Source organism: Oryza sativa, chromosome 12 (assembly GCF_034140825.1).
Source record: "Oryza sativa Japonica Group chromosome 12, ASM3414082v1".
NCBI lineage: Eukaryota > Viridiplantae > Streptophyta > Magnoliopsida > Poales > Poaceae > Oryza > Oryza sativa.
Genome location: NC_089046.1, coordinates 1994132 through 2015330, shown reverse-complemented (window position 1 = coordinate 2015330; position 21199 = coordinate 1994132). Strand labels below are relative to the sequence as shown.

At 45.7% G+C, this 21199-nt stretch overlaps 4 protein-coding genes across 7 annotated transcripts; 1 reads left to right on the top strand and 3 right to left on the bottom strand.

The window, feature by feature from the left end:
* Positions 1 to 167: 167 nt before the first annotated feature.
* Positions 168 to 3120, bottom strand: LOC4351469 (uncharacterized). Its single transcript, XM_066306692.1, has one exon. The coding sequence runs from the start codon at positions 2368 to 2370 to the stop codon at positions 397 to 399; it is 1974 nt and encodes a 657-aa protein (XP_066162789.1). The 5' UTR covers positions 2371 to 3120; the 3' UTR covers positions 168 to 396.
* Positions 2374 to 3120, bottom strand: LOC136354867 (uncharacterized). The gene has a single exon (XM_066306693.1). The coding sequence runs from the start codon at positions 3067 to 3069 to the stop codon at positions 2374 to 2376; it is 696 nt and encodes a 231-aa protein (XP_066162790.1). The 5' UTR covers positions 3070 to 3120.
* Positions 3121 to 14584: 11464 nt separating this feature from the next.
* On the top strand, positions 14585 to 15655 carry LOC4351468 (uncharacterized). The gene is made up of 2 exons (XM_066306540.1): positions 14585 to 14678; positions 14784 to 15655. The coding sequence occupies exon 2, from the start codon at positions 14832 to 14834 to the stop codon at positions 15423 to 15425; it is 594 nt and encodes a 197-aa protein (XP_066162637.1). The 5' UTR covers positions 14585 to 14678; positions 14784 to 14831; the 3' UTR covers positions 15426 to 15655.
* Positions 15656 to 18030: 2375 nt separating this feature from the next.
* LOC4351467 (E3 ubiquitin-protein ligase RING1) lies at positions 18031 to 19656 on the bottom strand. 4 transcript variants are annotated; one of them, XM_015762969.3, is made up of 2 exons: positions 19387 to 19656; positions 18031 to 19282 (listed from the first exon to the last, which is right to left on the bottom strand). In XM_015762969.3, exon 2 carries the CDS (start codon positions 19216 to 19218, stop codon positions 18703 to 18705), a length of 516 nt encoding a protein of 171 aa, XP_015618455.1. In that variant the 5' UTR covers positions 19219 to 19282; positions 19387 to 19656; the 3' UTR covers positions 18031 to 18702. The 4 variants fall into 4 exon arrangements, with proteins under 4 accessions (XP_015618455.1, XP_015618457.1, XP_015618456.1 ...); XM_015762971.3 differs by having other exon boundaries at positions 18031 to 19267; XM_015762970.3 differs by having other exon boundaries at positions 18031 to 19251.
* Positions 19657 to 21199: the final 1543 nt, after the last annotated feature.

Below are 21199 nucleotides of genomic sequence, written 5' to 3'. Positions count from 1 at the left end.
ATATGAAAGTTACTTAAAAAAATCATATTGATCTATTTTTTAAAAAAATAGCAAATACTTAATTAATTACGCGCTAATGGACCGTTCCGTTTTCCGTGCCGGAGGGTAGAGTTCCCAACCACATGAAACGTAGTATAGTAGAATTAATCCGAGTTATGCTAGTACAATGAGTACAAAAGGTTCCATGCATTGCAACTAGAAGCTGTCAACAATTCAAAAACAAACTACAATGTACATGAAAAAAACCAAGTAAACTAGAAATTCCTACACATATGGAAATCAAATTCAACATAGAACTATGTACAAATCCTAGGAAAAACCCTCCTTCTGCAGGCAGAGTTGTGACTGTACAAAGAGGATCACCATCCATCAGGGCCATCGAGTCAGGCTTTGGCTCTACAAATCTTCAAAGGAGAAGCAGTGTGTGAGCTTCTCCCCCACCTTGTCCATCACCTTCTTCATCCATCTCGCCACACCAACGGACACCACCACAAGAACAACAATGTACGCCGAAACCCCGACGAGCAGTGCCAAGATGTAAGCCGACGTCGTCACCCTCCTGCAGCTCCCGGCGGCGTACACGCCCATGAGGCCGAACAGGTCCAGTATCATGGCGGCGTGCAGCGCCAGGAGCGCCGGCTGGGTGTTGCTCACCCTCTTGATCAGCAGCAACACCATTATCACCAGCGACGCCATGAACGACGTCGCGTTGCAGTAGAAGAAGACCTTGTAGCGACGTGCATAGTTGGTCAGGAGAACAGGGTCACCGACGATGTGCTCGGTTTGGCCGTCATCCCAGAGGCCACCGGGCGGGCTCATCGCGGCTTGGTAGGTGACGGCCGCCGCGAGCGCTGCGAGGAGCAGCAAGTATTTGGGGAGCTTCTCGTCCCAGAGATCGCGAGGCTCGCCGTCGCCGCCGTCGGCGGCCGTGTGCGGCAGCCGCTCACCGGCGTCCTCCTCAAGCGGCGCCCCTAGCTTGGAGAGGAGGCTGTTGACGAGACGTCGCAGCGACCCCGACACGACCAGTGCGACCTGGAACGCGATGCAGAGCAGAACGGCGAGGACCAAGACGAAGACATAGATGGACGTCTTCACCTTCCTGCAGCTGCCGGCGGCGAAGGCCCCCATGAGCCCGACGAGGACAAGGATCACGCACACCCGCAGCGCGTACGACCGGATTCCTCTCGCCGAGAGCTTCCGGTTCACCAGCAGCATGATGATGGCCAAGGACGCGACGAACGCCGTGGTGTTGCAGAAGAAGAACGCCAGGTAGCGGTGCCGGTAGTTGTCGTTGTTGAGCACCGGGTCACCGACATGGCCGGACTTCTTCTCCTGCCAGAAACCACCCGGTGGGTTCATGCCTGCTTCGTAGGTGAGGCTTGCTGCAAGAATCGCAACGAGGAGTAGGAGCTTTCGCCTCTTCTCCAGCTTCCACTCTTCCTCTTCCTCCTCGACATGCTTCTCCAACTCAAGCAGATTCTTGAGCCATTCAGGCATACATTGCTTCAGCTTCTCCCTCACTTCTACTCGCCATGTCGCCCATGTCGGAGACACTTCGAGCATGAACACCAAGACATGGATACCAACATAGAGAAACACCGGCAAAACAAGAACCGAGACGTACACGGATTTGGACGCCTGCCTGCAGCTCCCAGCGGCGTAAGCTCCGATCAGGCCAAACAAGTTCAGAATCATGGCGACCTGCAGCGCACAGTACTTGATCCCCTGCGTGCTGATCATGTTGCTCAAGAGGAGGATGAGGATGACCAGCGACGCGATGAAGGCGGTGGCGTTGGAGTAGAAGAACACCATGTATCGCCGGTGATACGTGATGTGAAGAACCGGATCGCCGGCGAGGTAATGGCGGTATCCGTCGGTGCCATCGCTTTGCCAGAAGCCTCCCGGCGGGTTCAGTCCTGCTTGGTATGTGACGCTCGCCGCGAGAATCCCAAGCAGGAGCAAGTACATGCGAGATTTCTTGAGAAGAAGGTAGGCGTCGCCATTGCCTTGGTTGGATAGTGTGATCTGCTGCTGATTTCGCTGCTCCAGTTCATCCAATTTCAAGCACTTTTGCAGCGTCTCTCCAGCACGGTGGAGCCAATCCTTCACGGGCTCGCTGATGAACACCATGAACTGGATAGCAATGTAGAGCAGGACGGCGCCCACCAACGCGATGACGTAGATGGACGTCTTGAAGCTGCGGCAGCTGCCGGCGGCGAAGGCGCCCATGAGCCCGACCATGGCCGCGCCCACGCACACCCAGAGCGCGCTCGACCTGAACCCGTGGCGCGACACGGTCCTGCTCATGAGCAGCATGATGGTGACCAGCGACGCGACGAACGCCGTGGTGTTGAAGTAGAAGAACACCATGAATCAGTACGGGTGGTTGCCGCGGAGCATGGGGTCGCCGGCGAGGTGCTGGTTCTCAAGGCTGCCTAGCCAGAATCCGCCCGGCGTGCTCAGCCCGGCTTGGTACGCCACGGTCGCCGCCAGAGTCGCGAAGATGAGCAGGTACTTGCGCGCGCGCTCCACCCGCTCCGGCGCGTCCGGCGCGCTCACCTGCGCCGTCGTCAGCCCGTAGAGCAGGACATGGGCGGAGACGTAGGAGCAGACCAAGATGACGAGAACGAGGATGTAGGCGGACATGGCCGCCTCCCTGCTGCTGCCGGCGGCGTAGGCCCCCATGAGGCCGAACATGTCGAGTATCATCGCGGCCTGGAGCGCGCGCAGCCACCACCGGCGGCGGCACAGGAAGCGGACGAGGAGGAGGTTGACGATGACGAGGGAGGCGACGAACGCGGTAGCGTTGCAGTAGAAGAAGGCCTTGTAGCGGCCAGGGTAGGTCTTCTGGAGCACCGGGTCGCCGGCGAGGAGCTCGCCCACGTTGTCCGTCCAGAACCCGCCCGGCGGGTCCAGCCCCGCCGTGTAGGTGACCGTGGCGGCGAGCGTGGCCAGAAGCAGGACGTACTTGCGGAGCTCCCAGAGGAACTCCGCCTCCTCCGCTGCCGGTGAGGTGGCCGGCGCCGGAGCTCGCCGCCAGGCGTCACCGTCAACCATTAGTACCCTCATACGCGTATAAATCTGAAGTATTTGCTTTGCTAGTCAGGTGCTTGTTTTCTTGAACTTCACTAGCAAATTATGCTGATTTATTAGCGATCATTCCCGCGTTTGGGAAATTTCTCGCCGCGTCTGCGTCGCGTCGGGAAGAATTCATGCAAATTTCCAGACCTGACAGGATTCCCCGCCATTTTGTCCCTATCGGGGACGGCGGCGACTGCAGAGTAAACTGCTCGCTCGTTTATAATACTTCATAGTAGTAGATAGTACGGTGGTAGTAGTGGACTAGTAGTGCTGCCTCCATGGACTCCGGCCGGTAGGTGGCAGCAACAAATCCCCGGAAATTCGCGCGTCGCTGCACACAAGCGTTCTTCGCAGTCCAGTCGATCGAGTCACTCGCCGTGTCTTCACTACCAGATGGCGTGGTGATGTACTGAGAAATTGCGACTGCGCTGCGCGGCTGCGCGTTGCGATTTCTCTGTAGTTGTTGGGATTGCGTCCGCGTCGCGCGGTGGATTTCACGCCAAATTCCCAGAAGAGTAGTGGACTGCAAGACCGATTCTGTGAGTGGCATGTGCTGATTTCGTCGCGGCAAGGACTAGGAAAGCCCGAGGACGAGGACGACGAAGACTAGTAGATACAGTGTGGGGTTTGTTAGTGTTGACTGCATTGACTGACTCGTTCACACTTCACACAACACACACTTACTTTCCACGTCATGGTGCAACAGAAATTTCTTTCCTTGGTTCAGATAAAAAACTGTTCCTTTTTTTTTCTGCTTTCATGTTAGTGTGTAGTTTGTGGGAAAACTGTTTTAAACACTCAGGTGGACGTCCATCCGTTTTTTTCATGTCATCTAAATGGTTATAAAAAATTTTCAAAAAAATTAACATGATAGTTTAACATGTAATATATCATTTCACAAACATGCAAGTTCAAATTCGACTTCTACAAGTTATAACAAAAATAACAAATTTGACTATGAATATACGTATACTAGTTAGAGTTTAATTTGTTATTTTTGTTACAACTTATAAAAGTCGAATTTAAACTTGCATGTTTGTGAAGTGATATATTACATATTAATATATCTTGTAATTTTTTTTGAAATTTTTTCATAATCATTTAGTTGACATGCAAGAATCGGGTAGATGTCTACCCGAGAGATTAGAATCCATCTTCTTTACTCTTCACTAGTTGGGCTCCATATACCTGGTTCATACTCCCAGCAGTAAATCTGACAACCCAGTCTGTTCTTCGATTGAAGTACAAATGTTTCATCTCTATGTATTTATTTCAGATAATCTTGCAGATATTAGTTATAAACATATGTTTCATATTTTTTAGCATATGTGACTGGTTAAACATACAACAATAATGTTCAGAAAGGGTAGAGTTCGCACATACCACTGAAACATGAATCAAAGAAGGCAATGGGGTTCGGAGTTTTGATCTCCGACCGCTAGTGCCTATCCTATTTTTGGGGATGGGGTCTTCTTTTTTAATGAGGTTAGAGAATATAAAATTAGAAAACGAATTTACTGTAACAAACAAATATTTTCAACTACTAATGTTAATTGTTCTATCTGAGGTTAGAGAATATAAAATTAGAAAACGAATTTACTGTAACAAACAAATATTTTCAACTACTAATGTTAATTGTTCTATCCTAGATTTACATTGCATAAACTTCAATAATGTATTTGTAGTAGTGTTTCAAGTCAGACTATTAATATATGGGTGCTTCCAAATTTCGCCTTTCATTTATGAAGCTCAATTGTGAATTTGAGATACATTGCTAGTATGGGAAGACAAGTAAAGTAATGCTCCACTTTTTAGTAATCCCCATTAACATGAACCAACAATGAACTTGAGCTGAATCATACTAGTTCTATACCAGTTAAACTTAACAAGAAAGAGGTTTTAGTCACACAGCTCTGAACTCATCCAATCTAATCCTGCCATCACCATCTTTGTCAAAAACATGAATCATCTTTTCACAGTCCTCATACCTAGCATCCTTATCATCACATTTTGCAACTCTAAGGAACATATGAACCCATCACCGTCAAAATAGAATACACTGAACGCTTCCTCTAATTCACCATCTGTTGACTGTAAATCCGCAATTGCCTTTTTTCAGATTACTTGTGTGCATTAAATTATAATCCTCATCCTCTAAGCACGTGAGTTTTAGCTGTTAGCAAGTAATAACAGCATCTACCTGACCCAATCATCGACGTGACGCACGGCATTGCAAAATACCCAATCAACTCGATCGCCATTTTCCCGCTTCTCGGGAGCTTGAAACAGAGGGCCGGGGGGTTCGGAGATCAAAGGAAGCCAGCCCATTCTGGAAGCCCACTGCCGGGCTGCACCATGCTTCTACGAACTGGGCTAAACAGGCCGACATTAACGTCCGTCATGGGCTGCACGCCCGGAAATTAAAGCCCTACACGTGCAGTCTACGAATTTTTTTTATTTTTAATTTTTTTTATTAAAAGTTTTACAAAAATAATTTTACATTTTGAAAATTGACGGAAGTAGTCGCCTACCGCCCTCTGGGAGGGCGATTTTTAAAAATCGCCATCCCAGAGGGCGGCGAAAATGACGTGGCAGACGGCCGTTCGCTCTCGGGCGACGGCCGTCAACGAAATTTGCAGGCGGCCCCCTTGCCGCCCTCCGCTAGGGCGATTTTGTACTGTGCGGGGGGCCGCCTGCAAATGGGCGGCGAGGGGGCATGGAATTTTGCAGGCGGCCCCCTTGCCGCCCTGGGGGAGGGCGATTTTTGCCTCCCCCTATAAAGCCCAGTCCCCCCTCTCTGAAATTTCATTATATTCACTAAAAATCCAAAAAAAACGAAAGAGAGAGAGGGGAGGGCAGCAGAAGGGGAGCGGCGAAGCCCTGCTGGTTCGCTCACTTCATCACAGGTTTGCTCCCATACATCTTTTGCATTTGTACTAATATGTTATGTTTGAGTATATATGTTGCGTTTTAGTTTTAGTTCCATATATTTTAGCATATCTGTAGCACACAGCACATATGTGTAGATCCAGAGCATAGAATATAATAGTATGAATTGAGACATAGACAGTAGTGTTAATTGTAAGATGTAGTTTAGTTTGATCTGGAGAATGTAACCTACTTTTAGAATTTTGGAGAACAATATTGTAGAGAATGTAACTTAGGGCGTAGTACAGAAATGCGAGGTTAACGCAATTATTGTTTTCATCAGGCACAATGTCAAATAAGGTCACATTTCAGATAGTTCACGGTGAAGGAAATATTAGATTTGGTCCAGATGGTGTTGATCTGTCAGATTTTGTAATGACATCTAAGGGCATCGATAGGCCTGCGGAGAGAACATTTCAGTCAATTTATAGTTGGTTGTTGAGAGGATTTAGAATAGACCAAGAAGTCTACACAATGTCAGTATCAGTTGTAGTGAGTCGTGCAACAGAAGGTTATTTTTGGGAACTAATGCCGATGGACAGCACTGCTGCTTGGAGACGGTATGTGGAAATGGCTTTTGAACGGTCATGGCCCCTCGTTATATTTGTGTCGGTACAAGAGAAAGATATAAATGTTTCAATGCAAACCGAAGATGTAGAGGGTCCTATCAATGCAGGGGATGTTGTTGGACCATCGATGCAAAATGAGGAAAATCAACCAAGGGAGGAGCAGGCCATGGGCATGGCGGATGAGGGGGAGAGAGTCGGTATAATTGTTGATGAAATGGAGAGGGAAGATTCGGATAATGAGGAAGCGGACGACGACGCATCATCCGATGAGGAAGGTGATGTAATGGCCACTGATTGGGCAAATGAGGACTTCTCTGGACTTGTTATATCAGAGGGTGATCATGTACCCTGGGAGTATAAGGAGAACGAGGTAATTGACGGTGCAAGGTATGCTCATAAGGATGAGATGAAGGAGGCGATGAAGCATTGGGCAGTTTCCTTGCAGAGAGAGTTTAGGGTGGTCAAGTCAACAAATTATGTGTATGAAGTGAGGTGCATGAAGGAAGATTGTCCGTGGCGTGTCCATGCATATAAGGGTAAATGGAATGATTATTGGAAAGTTAGCATTGTGACCGAGCACAAGTGCTACTTACAAGGGGTGGAGAAGTATCACCGAAACATCACTTCAGCTTTTGTGGCAAGTGAGATGTACAGCAGTGTTGTTGGTAACATTGGCTTTGAACCAAAATCAGTTATTAGGCACATCGAGAACAAATTCAAGTACACCATAAGCTATGCAAAGGCCTGGAGAGCCAAACAAAAGATTATTGAGATGAGGTATGGCACATTTGAAGCTTCTTATGATAATTTGCCTCGTTTGTTAGCCACCATTGCCCAGAGGAATAATAATACTTACTATGACCTACATACATTTACATCGGTTGATGATCGAACAAAGAGTGTGCTGCAAAGAGCCTTTTTCTCATTTGGTGCTTGCATCAATGCTTTTGTGCATTGTCGACCTGTTCTATGCATAGATGGAACTTTTATGACAGGTAAATACCGAGGTCAGATATTGACAGCAATTGGGTGTGATGGGAACAACCAGGTTCTACCTATGGCTTTTGCATTTGTAGAGAGTGAGAACACTGAAAGCTGGTACTGGTTCCTAGAGAGAGTGCACATTGCAGTGGTGCGTATGAGGCCCAACGTTTGCCTTATACATGATCATCATGCGGGTATGTTGCGGGCTATTGACTACTTGCATAACGATTGGGATGAGAAGGGACTTCCAGCTAAGTGGCCTGATGTTCGGAGTCGGTGGTGCATGCATCACATGGGTGCAAATTTCTACAAGCAATTCAAGAACAAGCATCTTATGGAGCTCTTTAAGAGGCTCTGTGCACAGAACCAAGAGAAGAAATTTAATGAGTTGTGGGACAAGTTGGATGAGTTGACAACGAAGCAAACAGATGAGCAATCTCGCATACCACAAGTTGAAGGTGACGAGCCTCCCATACCTCTTGGTGCATTACATGATGACCCACCAACAATGAGAAGGAGGTCAGGGTCGTCCATCAGAAATTTCACTCAGTGGATTGAGAATGAGCCTAAGGAGAAGTGGTCTCTATTGTTCGACACCGATGGATCTCGGTATGGCATAATGACAACCAATTTGGCAGAGGTGTACAACTGGGTAATGCGAGGAGTTCGGGTACTTCCATTGGTTGCTATTGTTGAATTCATCCTTCACGGCACGCAAGCGTACTTTAGGGATCGATACAAGAAAATTGGTCCGTCCATGGCCGATAACAACATAGTGTTTGGCAACGTAGTGACAAAGTACATGGAAGATAAAATCAAAAAGGCACGGAGACATAGAGTTGTTGCTCAAGGCACACAAGTGCATCGGTATGAAATAATGTGTGTTGATAGGAGCAGGCGTGGTATCTATCGCAAGCAAGTCGTGCAGGAATGTGTCTTGAAGGCGGATGGTGGATGTACCTGCAGTTGTATGAAGCCGAAGCTTCATCACCTTCCTTGCTCACACGTTCTTGCTGCTGCCGGTGATTGTGGCATATCTCCCAATGTGTACGTCTCAAATTATTTCAGGAAAGAAGCAATCTTTCATACATGGAGTGAGGAGATATATGGGTTCGGGATCTCAGGATCTTACACAACGCTGAGTGCCCAAGTTTTTTATATTCCAGATCCATCTAAGTTAAGGGTGAAAAAGGGTCGACGCCAAACTAGACGCATCAGAGGTTTCTTAAGTTTTGTTTCTGTTTTTGTACGAAAACATCACCCCGTCGTAACTTGATGTTCCATCCTCGCAGGACCTCGTTTGCCTTCGAGCGCCCCTAGCTTCGGAGCAGTGCGACCTACAGCACCGGTTTCGCACGGTACAGTTCAGCCCAGAGATTAGTTCATTTTTGTTTCAGCTTTTGCACGAATATGTCACCATGTTTTAACGGCACGTTTCCTCATCGCAGGACCTCGTCTGCCTTCGAGCGCATTCGCAGGCACGACCGGTGCTTCCGCGAGCTCCGCAGGGGCGTTCGCCACCTCTTCGGGCGCGTTCGCCAGCTCTTCCTCTCATGGAGCGTCGATCCCTCGCCCACACGGTACTTTACTTTTTATTAATACTATTAAATACCTGTATGAAACTGATGGTCCTTGTCCAGCAGGATTTGCAGCCGGGATCTTCGGTGCTGGGGCCTCTTCGTCTCACGCCGGTAGGACTGGACCTACTAGCCAGTTCTACGACGACGACTTGCACGGTGCACACCACCACGACGTACTAGGCTCCTCTCAGCTTGGAAGAGCTCCAGAGGCGCACACTCAGGAGCAGCCAGAGGTCACACCTGTACAGGTAGGACGGGTTGGCTGTGCCGTACCCCCGGACCGACTCACGTACTCCCAGGGGCACATTAGGGCGCAGGGTAGGAGGGACAGGGGTAAGAGGCCTCGTCAGTAGTGTTCTACCTCTTCAGTCCTTATGTGACCGTTTCTTTTGGCTTACAAACTTGTAAAGCAGTACTACTTTTGCTATTACTACTGCAGTACTACTTGTGTTTGTCTCGTCTACATAGTTCTTTTCATTCATATGGTGCTAGAACAACTTATGCTCACGACAACACACTTTCGGCGCTTCACGGTAGTGTCAGATCCAGTAGCGCGCACAGTCCACAACAGCACACATGAAAAGCGGCAGCTCGAGTTGTCACTATCAACTTTCGGCGCTGCCTGTTGACATAAAGTGAATCACGCCCACGCGTGATCGTCTTGTCACATCTAATGAATAATGTATCTCATTGAGTTCACATATATTGCAGTGAAAACGACGCTATATAATTGACAATCTGAAGGCAACCTCTTCATATCTTCTTTCCCACTAGCACACAACACACGAAAATGGAAGCGCCATTCCTTGAGCGTCTCAACTGGCGAAGCGATCCTTTTGCTGGTTGGTTTCCACCATGGTGTGACCGTCCTTTGTGCGATTGTGGGGATGGATGCATACTCAAGTCTTCCCTCATGATACAAACTCGGGGCAGGAGATTCTTCCAATGCGCGAACTTTGATCAGGTATGCTTCATCTATTCGAAGTTCAAATGGATAAAAAAACTAACTTCTTCGTACACAATTGTAACATCTTACGCAGACATATCGTCCAATGTGCAACTTCATCGAGTGGGTAGACATGGAGAACCCACAAAACGACGGAACCCGTGCTTACCCACGTAGTGAAACAAGATCGGACTACCTAAGGCGGAAGGATGAGCATGAACGTCGAATTGCTGCTGAGGCTTTAGAATGGCACGTAAATCCCCTAGGACTCCCCACGTGGCGTGAGCGTCCGGAGTGTCGTTGTGGTGACCGTTGTCAGGTCATAAGGTCCGTACGGCACTGAACTCGAGGACAAAGGTGTTTCGTGTGTCCAAACATTGTCGACGATGATTTCGTGGTAATTACAACTATTCTTTTCATCACTCCTCAGTACTATCATTAACTTAACTATCCCAAAATGGATGTACATAGGAGGATGTAAGGAAATGTCAATTCGTACAATGGATTGACACAGTCAGAGTTACTTCAAGTGGCGGGCCGATAACGCAACCTGAACCGACCATACAGTTCATTCATGCTTGGATGGAGTACGAACGTCGGGTGGAAATTGCAAGCTTAGACTGGAGGAACAATCCATTAGGGTTACCTAAATGGTCCGAGCGTCCAAAGTGTGGGTGCAGAGATCGCTGGCAGGTGGCTACATCCTTTGCTGAACAAACATTTCGAAGGAGATATTTTGTCTGCCCCAATGTAGACAACGATTTCGTTGTATGTCTAACCATTTACAAAATCCGCTATGATTTGCACAAAATTACTACCCAAACTGAATAACATTACAATTTTTACAGGGCAATCCAAGGATGGGTGGATTTACTCGATGGATCGACAATGTCACTCCATCATATCATGGCCAGAAGATAACAGAGTCAGAAACACAAGTAGAGTATCAACGATTGAAGGACCACGAGAATGCAATGCATTCTGACCGACCTAGAAGGGGCTGATAGGTTACCGCATGCTTGATTCGTCGGGATCGACAAATTTGTACCGTGTATCGATGGCACTTCTTATCTATCTTATCATTACAATGTGTAATTATGGTGCTGATTTTTTGTATGCGTAAGACTAAGGGCCTATTTGGATTGCTACCAAAAACATGCCCTACCAATATTTTGGTAATTTGAATAGTACTTGTGTTTGATTTCGATTGAAGCCTATTCATTGGTAATACGTAATCTAGATTTGAGATTATGTAGAACATTCTTCACTACAATTTTACATTTTGGCAGCAAACCAAATATGATCAAATGCAATTTTACCTTACCAAATATTTGATAGTGCCAAAACTTGCTTATATTTTGGCACTAACAAAATATTTGTACGGTAACATTCCAAATAGGCCCTAAAAAATAATAAAATTGTATTTTACCAGTCTTGGAGATTTTAATCTTGTATAGTTTTCAATATAAAAAGATTTGATAACTATTGATATTTATACAAAAATATAAAGCACAGTATAAAATCGCCCTCCCCCAGGGCGGCAAGGGGGCCGCCTGCAAAATTCCAGGCCCCCCGCCGCCCATTTGCAGGCGGCCCCCCGCACAGTACAAAATCGCCCTAGCGGAGGGCGGCAAGGGGGCCGCCTGCAAATTTCGTTGACGGCCGTCGCCCGAGAGCGAACGGCCGTCTGCCACGTCACTTTCGCCGCCCTCTGGGATGGCGATTTTTAAAAATCGCCCTCCCAGAGGGCGGTAGGCGACCACTTCTGTCAATTTTCAAAATGAAAAATTATTTTTGTAAAACTTTTAATAAAAAAAATTAAAAATAAAAAAAATTCTGCAGTCTACCTCCATATCAATCTTTTTGTTCGTCTCCTCGACATACCATGCCGATCACGTCTGAAGGCGAATCAAATCCGTATACTATACTGCCTTATTCTGCCTATAACAAAGCAGTAGGAGATCGAGATTCATCTACCCGTTGTCTCTAATCGACTCATCGTTAAATCTTGTATCCATCGCTAGGACGGAATTAAGCCAAGCTGCAAAGTGCAAACCAATCAATGGAGCGCACACGACGTGTCGATTCTAACCGGCCGCCTCTCCGGGACGCTAATCGGATCCGCGTGGAGACCATGATGCGGGGAAGAAGATACACGCTACTGCACAGCCCACCAGTGCAGGCACAGCAATACGATCGCTATCATCATCAGCTTCCTCACAGGGAGATGCGGCAGCGAAGATGGCTACGGGATTACTTGGCCAGCGTAAGCGAAGAGATGGATCGAAGACGGCTACAGGCACGAGCCGGCATCGACGACCATCGACTGGAGTCGCTGCACCGGCCGAGGCTGGGGGAGACGAGGGAGGAGGCGTGCGCCGTGTGCCTGCAGGATTTCGGGGAGAAAGACGAGGAGCTCAGGATGATGCGTGCTCGCACTCGTTCCATCAGCGCTGCATCTTCGGTTGGCTTGTGATCACAGACAGCTGCCCCGTCTGCCGCTCGGCGATGTCCTCGTACAACGATGTTTTGGAGGAGCTGCACTCTGAGCTAGAGCAATGGATACAGGTCGTAAAGCTACGACTGAATAATGCCAATTGACCGCGCACTGCTCCTATGGGGGCTGCTATATAACGGTATCCCGTTTTCGAACGGGATGATCCCGAGTAGGTATCAGGTGTGATACCTATCAGGTATCAGACAATTCTACACAACAGGATGATCCCGAATAGGTATCAGGTGTGATACCTATCAGTTATCAAACGATTCTACACACGTTTCAGATGATACCTGCAAATATCATGTGATACTTATCAGGTATAATGCGATTTTCTACCACGTATCGCGTGATACTCGCGAGGTATCATGTGAAACCTGTCAGGTATCAGATGATTTCAACCACGTATCGCGTGATACTCACGAGGTATCATGCGATACCTGTCATGTATCAGACGATTTCTACCACGTATCACATGATACTCGCGAGGTATCAGACGATTTCTACCATGTATCACATGATACTTGCGAGGTATCGGATGATACCTACCAGGTATCAGGTGATTCCTACTAGATATAGTTGGGCATCCCGTTGGGAGAGGAGCACCCCGACACGCAGTGGCGAAGCCAGGATTTAAAGATGGGGGGTGCCATCTACGAGACGTGATAACTCACTTAAGGTTCGGTGAACAGTGATATTGTAGCGTTGATGTATGATCGCTAACTCGACATCATACATGTTATAGCGATTAGCTACAAGAGAGAATGAGAACCCATAGATCATAATTTGCCAATTTAAAATTCAGTGATATTTTTAATATATGGATGATTAAACAGTTTGTTCCATGATTTTAATTGGAGTCTTGCAATCATTTTTAAAATGATAAATCAGTTAACTAAGTCATTTCATAAGTCCTATATATATAGCTAGGCAGTTGTCCTATATAGTTAGTCTCATCCGTAACTAATAATATAATTAATTGCTAGATTATAAGGGCTAATTATCCTTGGGAGAAGAGAGGGGAGGGGAGGTCACATAGGGGTTAGGGGGGTGTTGGCCCTCCCTGGCCCCTACGGTGGCTTCGCCACTGCCGACACGCGCGGTCGCCCCCAGCAGCCGTCCCTTGTAGACGAGGACGGCGACGGCGGCAGCAGATGACGGGCGCGGCGACGGCGGCGGTAGCGGGGGACGGGCGCGACGACGGTGGGGGATGGGCGCGGCGGCGGCGGCGACGGCGGCGTCGACGGGGGAAGGACGCCACCGCGGCGGCGGCGGCAGCGGAGGACAGCGACAGCGTCGGCGAGGGACGGGCGCGGCGGCAGCGGCGGATGGGCGCGACGGCGGCGGCGGAGGAGGAGGCGACGGGGGACGGACGTGGCGGCGGCGGGGGACGGCGACGGCGGCAAGTGAGTGTATGGATAAGAATCGCGTGTGGAGAGGAGCTATCCCGTTAGATATCCCGTCCCCTAGCATTCCCCGCTCCTATTTATGGGGGTAAAAATCAAGTTTAGCAATGATGCAGTTTGGTTCAAATGCACTTCTCCAATTTTTTTTTTTTTTTTGGGAATAACTTCTCCAAATTTTTGGAAGACGTCTTCTTGAGGAAGTTGAACTTGTTAATTTTGAAGCAGTGTGTGATTACGTCGATGCTCCCCTTTGATCACGATCCTAATTCCAGTTTCTTTCTCCATTGTTTTGCGTGTAGTTTCCTGGGGCGTTTTTTTCTTTTCTTTTTTCCTTTTCGAAACAAGATTGTTCAAGATTTTACCCAGGGACAATTTTTATTTTCTATAAAAGGTGTGAGATTAATCGAACAGCGCAGAAGGGGTTCGGAGTTTTAGTCGCCGTCCCCCAGCCCATTCTGGAAGCCCATTATCACAAGCTCGTCTGAACTGGGTAACGGAAACAGCCCATGTTAACTTACTGCGCGCCCGGAAATTAAAGCCCAACGCATGTCTACTGTTCGTCACCATTAGGTGCACTGGGGCGGTTTATACTCCACTAATCCGTGTGATTGGGGGTGGATCCGAGTCGGATTCACTCTCGATTAAGATGCGGAGTCAGATCGAATTCTTCGGCTATATAGTTTGCAGGTGCGTCTCTTGGAGGTCTCGTTTACCTCCTGATCCATTCCCCCCACCCCGCCTATTGATTGATCTGCTCGCCTCCGCCATTGTCGTTGTCGATCTCTTCTGAAGGGTGAGCGCCGGCTGCGGCAGGGAGGCGTGTGTTGCTGCCGCAGATCGATGGAGGTGGATGCCTCCGCGGTCGCAAGAGCACTACCAAGAGATTTCCCTCCCATCGAGAACTTGAGCTTCGAAGGCTTCCCCCGTTATACTTTCAAGATCGGCAACCGGATCCACTGCACCAACTTGATGTATCGCCCAGGTAGTCGGACGCTATTAACGCAGGAAGAAGCTCATGAGATCATTCGCGAGGGCTTGAGGTCTGACATTCGTCGGGGCCGCATACAACTGAACGCCGACTTCTTGCAGCAGCTTGTTGATCAGGTTCGCGATCATATTCTTCAGCGTCAGCGCCGTGGCACTGCCACTGCCATGGATGGAGTAGTGGAGGTGGAGGATGCGTACAGGAACGGTGGGTTCGGCGCTATCCCCGCGTCGAGCAAGGCCATGGCCGAGCTGCAGGAGGCGATGGCAAGCGACGCCAGGGAACGCGGGTGCGCTGTGTGCCTGGAGGATTTCGAGGCGGGAGAGAAGCTGACGAGGATGCCCTGCTCGCATTGCTTCCATGCGACCTGCATCTTGGATTGGCTCCGCCTCAGCCATCGTTGCCCGCTCTGCAGATTCCCGATGCCAACCCAAGACCAATCTTACTAGGCTGTAAGAGGATAACGCCGCGGCCAGAGATGAAACAAATCATACAACTCTTGTGCTTACTCATGCTCCATCAAACACCATTCCATTCATGTACCATCTGTCATTTATGATCGAATAACTAATCATATGCTGTGTCGGTGAACGTTCATGACCAAAAAAAATTGTTGCAAGTTTTTTTTTTTTGCCCATTCATTAATTTAGAAGTACCAACATCCTCTTTAATCGTTATATATTAAACCTTCCAGTATTATTCATGCCAATGCCTGCTATCGTAGTAGTATATGAGTTCCGCCTCTTAAAATTTATGTTAACTAGTAGTATTGCTTTTAATGATCATTATGCTCAGGGGTCAGGAAGAAATTTATGGTTAAAGGTCTTCGAAATTATTGAGAAATTTTGTGTTAATCATGTAATGCATGTCTTCATACGTTTATTAAGTTCTGTAATATATACTATCTATTGGCTATGCACTGTGGAGATTGGATTTTTTTTTTAATAATGGATTAAGTCCGGCCTTAGCTTAGAAACTACAACCACTTTTTTGTTATTACAAAATTTTGGCTTAAAACCAAGGATACCAATACCTAACAAATGATGAAGAGATGCCACATTAAAAAGCTACTATCAACAATGAGCGAGAGATACAACATATTTAAAGAGCAATTCTATCAGTAAATTTTCATCCAAAATGAGAAAATTTACATATAACCATTGTCTCTTGCTGCCGGCATGCAACATGAATGAAATCATTGTTCTCTTCACACCTTTGTTGTTAGACACAAAACTGAAGCCAATAACCTGTGGCGATTGGATATTGAAGAAACAAAGACATGAAGTTTAAATTAACTTTAATTATAAATAAACATCCCATATAATTAAGTTAAGTTGTTTACTGATAAGCCATTGCCCTTAAGACATCGAAGATCAAGTTTATCCCCGGTTGGTATCGGACTTTTGGGTACTATAACCATAATATCTGCTGCCAAACAAGCAACAGCAGGACTGTAGGAGGATTGGAAAGCATGAGTCCTCATCAAGGGTAGAGTTGAAACAAATTAGGAGTATCTGTACATGGATTTATTATGTGTTACCTCAAGGTCTCCAGATATCTCAAGTACCATTGGTTATTTATGATTAAATTATTTATCCAAAAAAATGTATGATTAAATTGCCATGGAAGTTATATACTTGTATTGGGATTAAATTACTAAGAGTACTATGGAAGTTATAATGGGATGATCAGATCAATCCCCAAACTGACAATAAGAGCTGTAAATGGAACCTAAACACAGATTCAAACAACAGAATTCGTCAAAAATTTATAACGGGTTACTCGAAACATCAGTATGCACAGCAGCAAAGTTGAAATTCTCGATACAGTACTAGTGTTAAGGCAAGGACAAAGCTTAAACAAGTTTCTAAGCACAGCAGAACTACTACTAGTACTGTGTAAGGACAAATCTGAAAACCAAGAAAAATTTCAGATGCTAGCTCTCGCTAGTGCATTGGCATTACAGGGATAATTCTGCATATGGTGAGATGTCTTCACTGAAATTTGCTCTGTTTCAGTACAGTAAAAAACCAATAGACACTTCGTCTATTTGCCACCTGTACAACATACTTGCTGTTTCGGTAGAGTACAAAACAGGAGACAACTCTGCCTATTTGCCACCTACAATACTTACTAGCTGTTACTTTTTAATCTGTGCAATTTCAGGGTTTCTCCACTCTACACTAGTTCTACTACAACAGAATGTGCATGACATGCACAATATGATTTAAAGATAGGAAAATCCAACTGAACAATAGCTAAAATCAGTAGAGAAGGAAAATGATATGCTAATATAGATGCAGAACTGCAGGCAGTTATTTTAGTGCTTGCCTCCTTATTAGTCAAGGATGCGACGGCATGATCTTACAGAACTGTATATAATTGGAACCACACACACAACTTTATATATTCAGGGTCTACATGAACTGAAGGCAAAAGATGGCGATAATTGTAGGTGGAAAAACACTACAAGGCAACTGACAAAATAACCATGGTATCTGATAATAGGATGTGTCTCATGTGTTCAGTACACACAAATTCCAACCAAAACCTGCTAACATCAAAGATCTGCAATGTTATGAGATATGCAGATGATTATCCCATCATTTCAGCGATATTGGAATGGAGTAGCACAACAGTCTCACTGCACCGGGATTTGTGTAAACCAAGTATTCACCAGGGATAAAAAATAATTTGCGTAAACAAAGTACTCACCAGGGATAAAAAAAAAGAATGTGTAAGCCCATCACTATATTTTCTTCTTACATATGTCAGGCACAAGGCCTTGCATTGGTGTCAATGAGAAAGACAACTACCAATGAACAATACTTTTCACTGGGCCGGCCATGTTTATTAGGAGGAGAAACTGGTACGAGCTCAGCAGCAAGGCGCTGAGGATTACAACATAACCACCCATTTGCCTGGGGGTACCTGATCCCGGCAACAATGATGAGCTACCAATTACAATTAAAGTAATCTACAAAGGTTACCAATGAAAAGATTACATCAATGATGCAAAAGACAGCATCTTTGCTTCTAATTTTTCATTAGACGGGAGATAAATATTCTTCCTTGAAGTATATTGGATCAAACAACAAAGTTTATGATTGACAATCCCATAAATAAACTTACATGGTGTTCTGAAATCTACTCTAATCAGAGTAAATTTCACAAAAAACCACATTTTGCGGTCAAAGTTGCATAAACCTCCGGATATTATGACTCGAGGCACATAACCCTATGCTCTATAACCTAGAAGTATCATAAAATCCATCCTAGTTCAAATTTCAGCTAATTTTACCATCCTTGACATAATAATGTTCAAAACGTTGACTGATTAAACTGGTCATCCTGATCAAGTAACCAACATTTGAACAATACATAGTGGTTTATGGCATGAAAAATGAAGTGAATATGTGTCAACAAGTTGTTTTTTTTATGATTTGAGTGAATGCTGGGTTTTGCGAAACCTTGATACCATAATGACTAGGGTTATATGCTACATGCCATAATATCCGGAGCATTATGCAATTAAGACCACAAAACACAGAATGTTCTGAAATTTACTCTAATAAATATATCTACCAAGAATATTTAAGTGGAGCAGGACAATTGCTGCCATCTTTAGATGATAAATATATCAACCATGAAGCATAAATAAGATCAACTCAATTGTGAGACAGGACACAAGCAAAGTAACTCACTAAGCAGATTGATCTTCATCAATCAGTTATTGCCATCTTCAGGTGAAGCACTAACTCGTTCTTTCTCAGCCTTCTCCGACTCAAAATCAGCCTGGGAGGGCAGCGTGAAACGGCACACCGGGCAGATGCGGCTAATGCGGAGCCAACTGAAGATGCAGCGCTGATGGAAGGAATGGAAACATGGCATCATTCTAAGCGTGTTGCCTTCCTCGAAAGGCTCAAGGCACACGGCGCAATCCTGCTCCCTGGTCTCGCCCAAATTGGGCTGATGCAGAGTTACCATGGCCTTAGCAGAGGCCCGGTCACCGCAACCAAAGGCACCATCATGCGAGTTTTCTCTATCCTCGAAAACCTCCAAGGTGGCGGCTCGCCTCCGCGCCTCGTGCCTCAGTAGATGATCCTGAGACATCCGCACACGCAGGTTGGACCACCAGGCGTCAGGGCCGTCGTTTTGGCCGCCGAAACGGTCGGCGAGTGCATCTTGGTCACCATATCGCGCGACGAGAGAATCATAATGTCTTCGGCTTGCAGGGTTCATCGTGTACCAACAGGGACATGAACCCCCTAAATTCTTTTTGGGGGAAGAACTGTTGTTGTTAGTACTAAGGTTAAGACAAAGAGAAAAGCTTTCAGATCTAGAAGAGAAGATAGGGTAGAACGATAGGGATGAACCATAAAGAAAAAGGATGTGCGTCGTGGTGCTCACCGGAGGACGACGGCACCCACCGGTGCTCCCCTCGTGGGATGGATGGAGATCGAGAGGGTCGGCGCAGGCTGCGGGCGAAGTCGATCGCGTGGAGACTCAGAGAGTCGAGGCTGAGGGTACGGGGAGATTGACCTGGGCGGGGCGCGCGGAACGAGTAAGGACGCCCTCTGCACCGCTGCTCGCGGACGCCGGACGGTGATGGAGATTGCGCGATGAGGTTGAGGGGCAGGCGGCCGGGCAGCAAGGAAACGGGACGGGACTGGAGTGGATGAAGGTGAGGCCGTCAGGGGGTTGTCGACTCTCCAGACTGCAAGCGCAAACCAAAAAAAAATCTCTCACAGCGCTTGGTAAGTTGAGGAAAGATGATTTTGGGTGTTTGGAAAAAAATATGAGATTAATACGTGAATTTGATTTTTATTCTATTTTTATTTTGGTAGAGGTGCTGAAAATTGATGGGGAGTTTAATTAGAGAATCTTAAATAAAAATGGATAGTTGAGATTTATTTTGGTAAAGTAAATGAGTAATCCTCAGACCACAAAAACATCCCTGAACTTGAAATCGAGTTTAAAAACATCCTCAAACCACAAAACCAGATATCCAGCATCGCTTAACTAACCAAAACCGGTCACAATAGGGGCTGGCCAATGGGCGATCGATCGCTTGGAGCGATCGATCCCCATCCACCCCTATACAATCCACTCCCCTTCTTCTCTTCCTACTACACCGTAATTTTTTTAAAAAAAATAAAAAAATAAAATTGAAAAATTTTAAAAATTTATGTACAGAAATACTATATATAAAAAATATTTGAATTCAAATTTAAATTTGAAACGGGTATATAAACTTTTGACTTACAAACTTTGGGTCTTAAACTAATATTTGAATTCGAATTTAAATTTGAATCGAGTATGTAAACTTTTAACTTATAAACTTTGGGTGTATAAACTTTAGATGTATAGAAATACTATATATATAAAAGATATTTGAATTCAAATTCAAATTTGAATCGAGTATGTAAACTTTTGATTTATAAACATTGGGTCTATAAACTTTAGGTGTATAAACTTTATATATATAGAAATACTATATATAAAAAATATTTGAATTCAAATTCAATTTTGAATCAGATATAATTCAAATTCAAATTTGAATCAGATATAATTCAAATTCAAATTTGAATCGGGTATATAAACTTTTTACTTATAAACTTTGGGTGTATAAACTTTAGGTGTATAAAATTTAGATGTATAGAAATACTATATATAAAAATATTTGAATTCAAATTCAAATTTGAATCGGGTATATAAACTTTTGATTTATAATCTTTGGGTCTCTAAACTTTAGGTGTATAAAATTTAGATGTATAGAAATACTATATATAAAAAATATTTGAATTCAAATTCAAATTTGAATCGGATATATAAACTTTTAATTTATAAACTTTGGGTCTCTAAACTTTAGATGGATAAACTTGAGGTGTACAAACTTTAAGGGCATGAATTTTTTTTTTGAGAAACACAGTACAAACGCAGGCGCTTACAACGTGCGCACACTCACCCCTATGAACGCACACACGCACACCCTACCCCTATGAGCACCTCCGGAAGACTGGGCCGGCATGTCTTGAGATTGACGAAGTCACCACAGGCGCCTCGCTGTCGACGGGTACGTCGCCTACCACTGAAAGAATAATTAGCCGTAAATGCGAGCACCCGTGTCAAATCTAGGATTTGAACCCGGGTGGGCTGGTTCCACCACAAGGAACCTAACCAGTTGAACTATGCTCACTTCACATTAAGGGCATGAATTTAC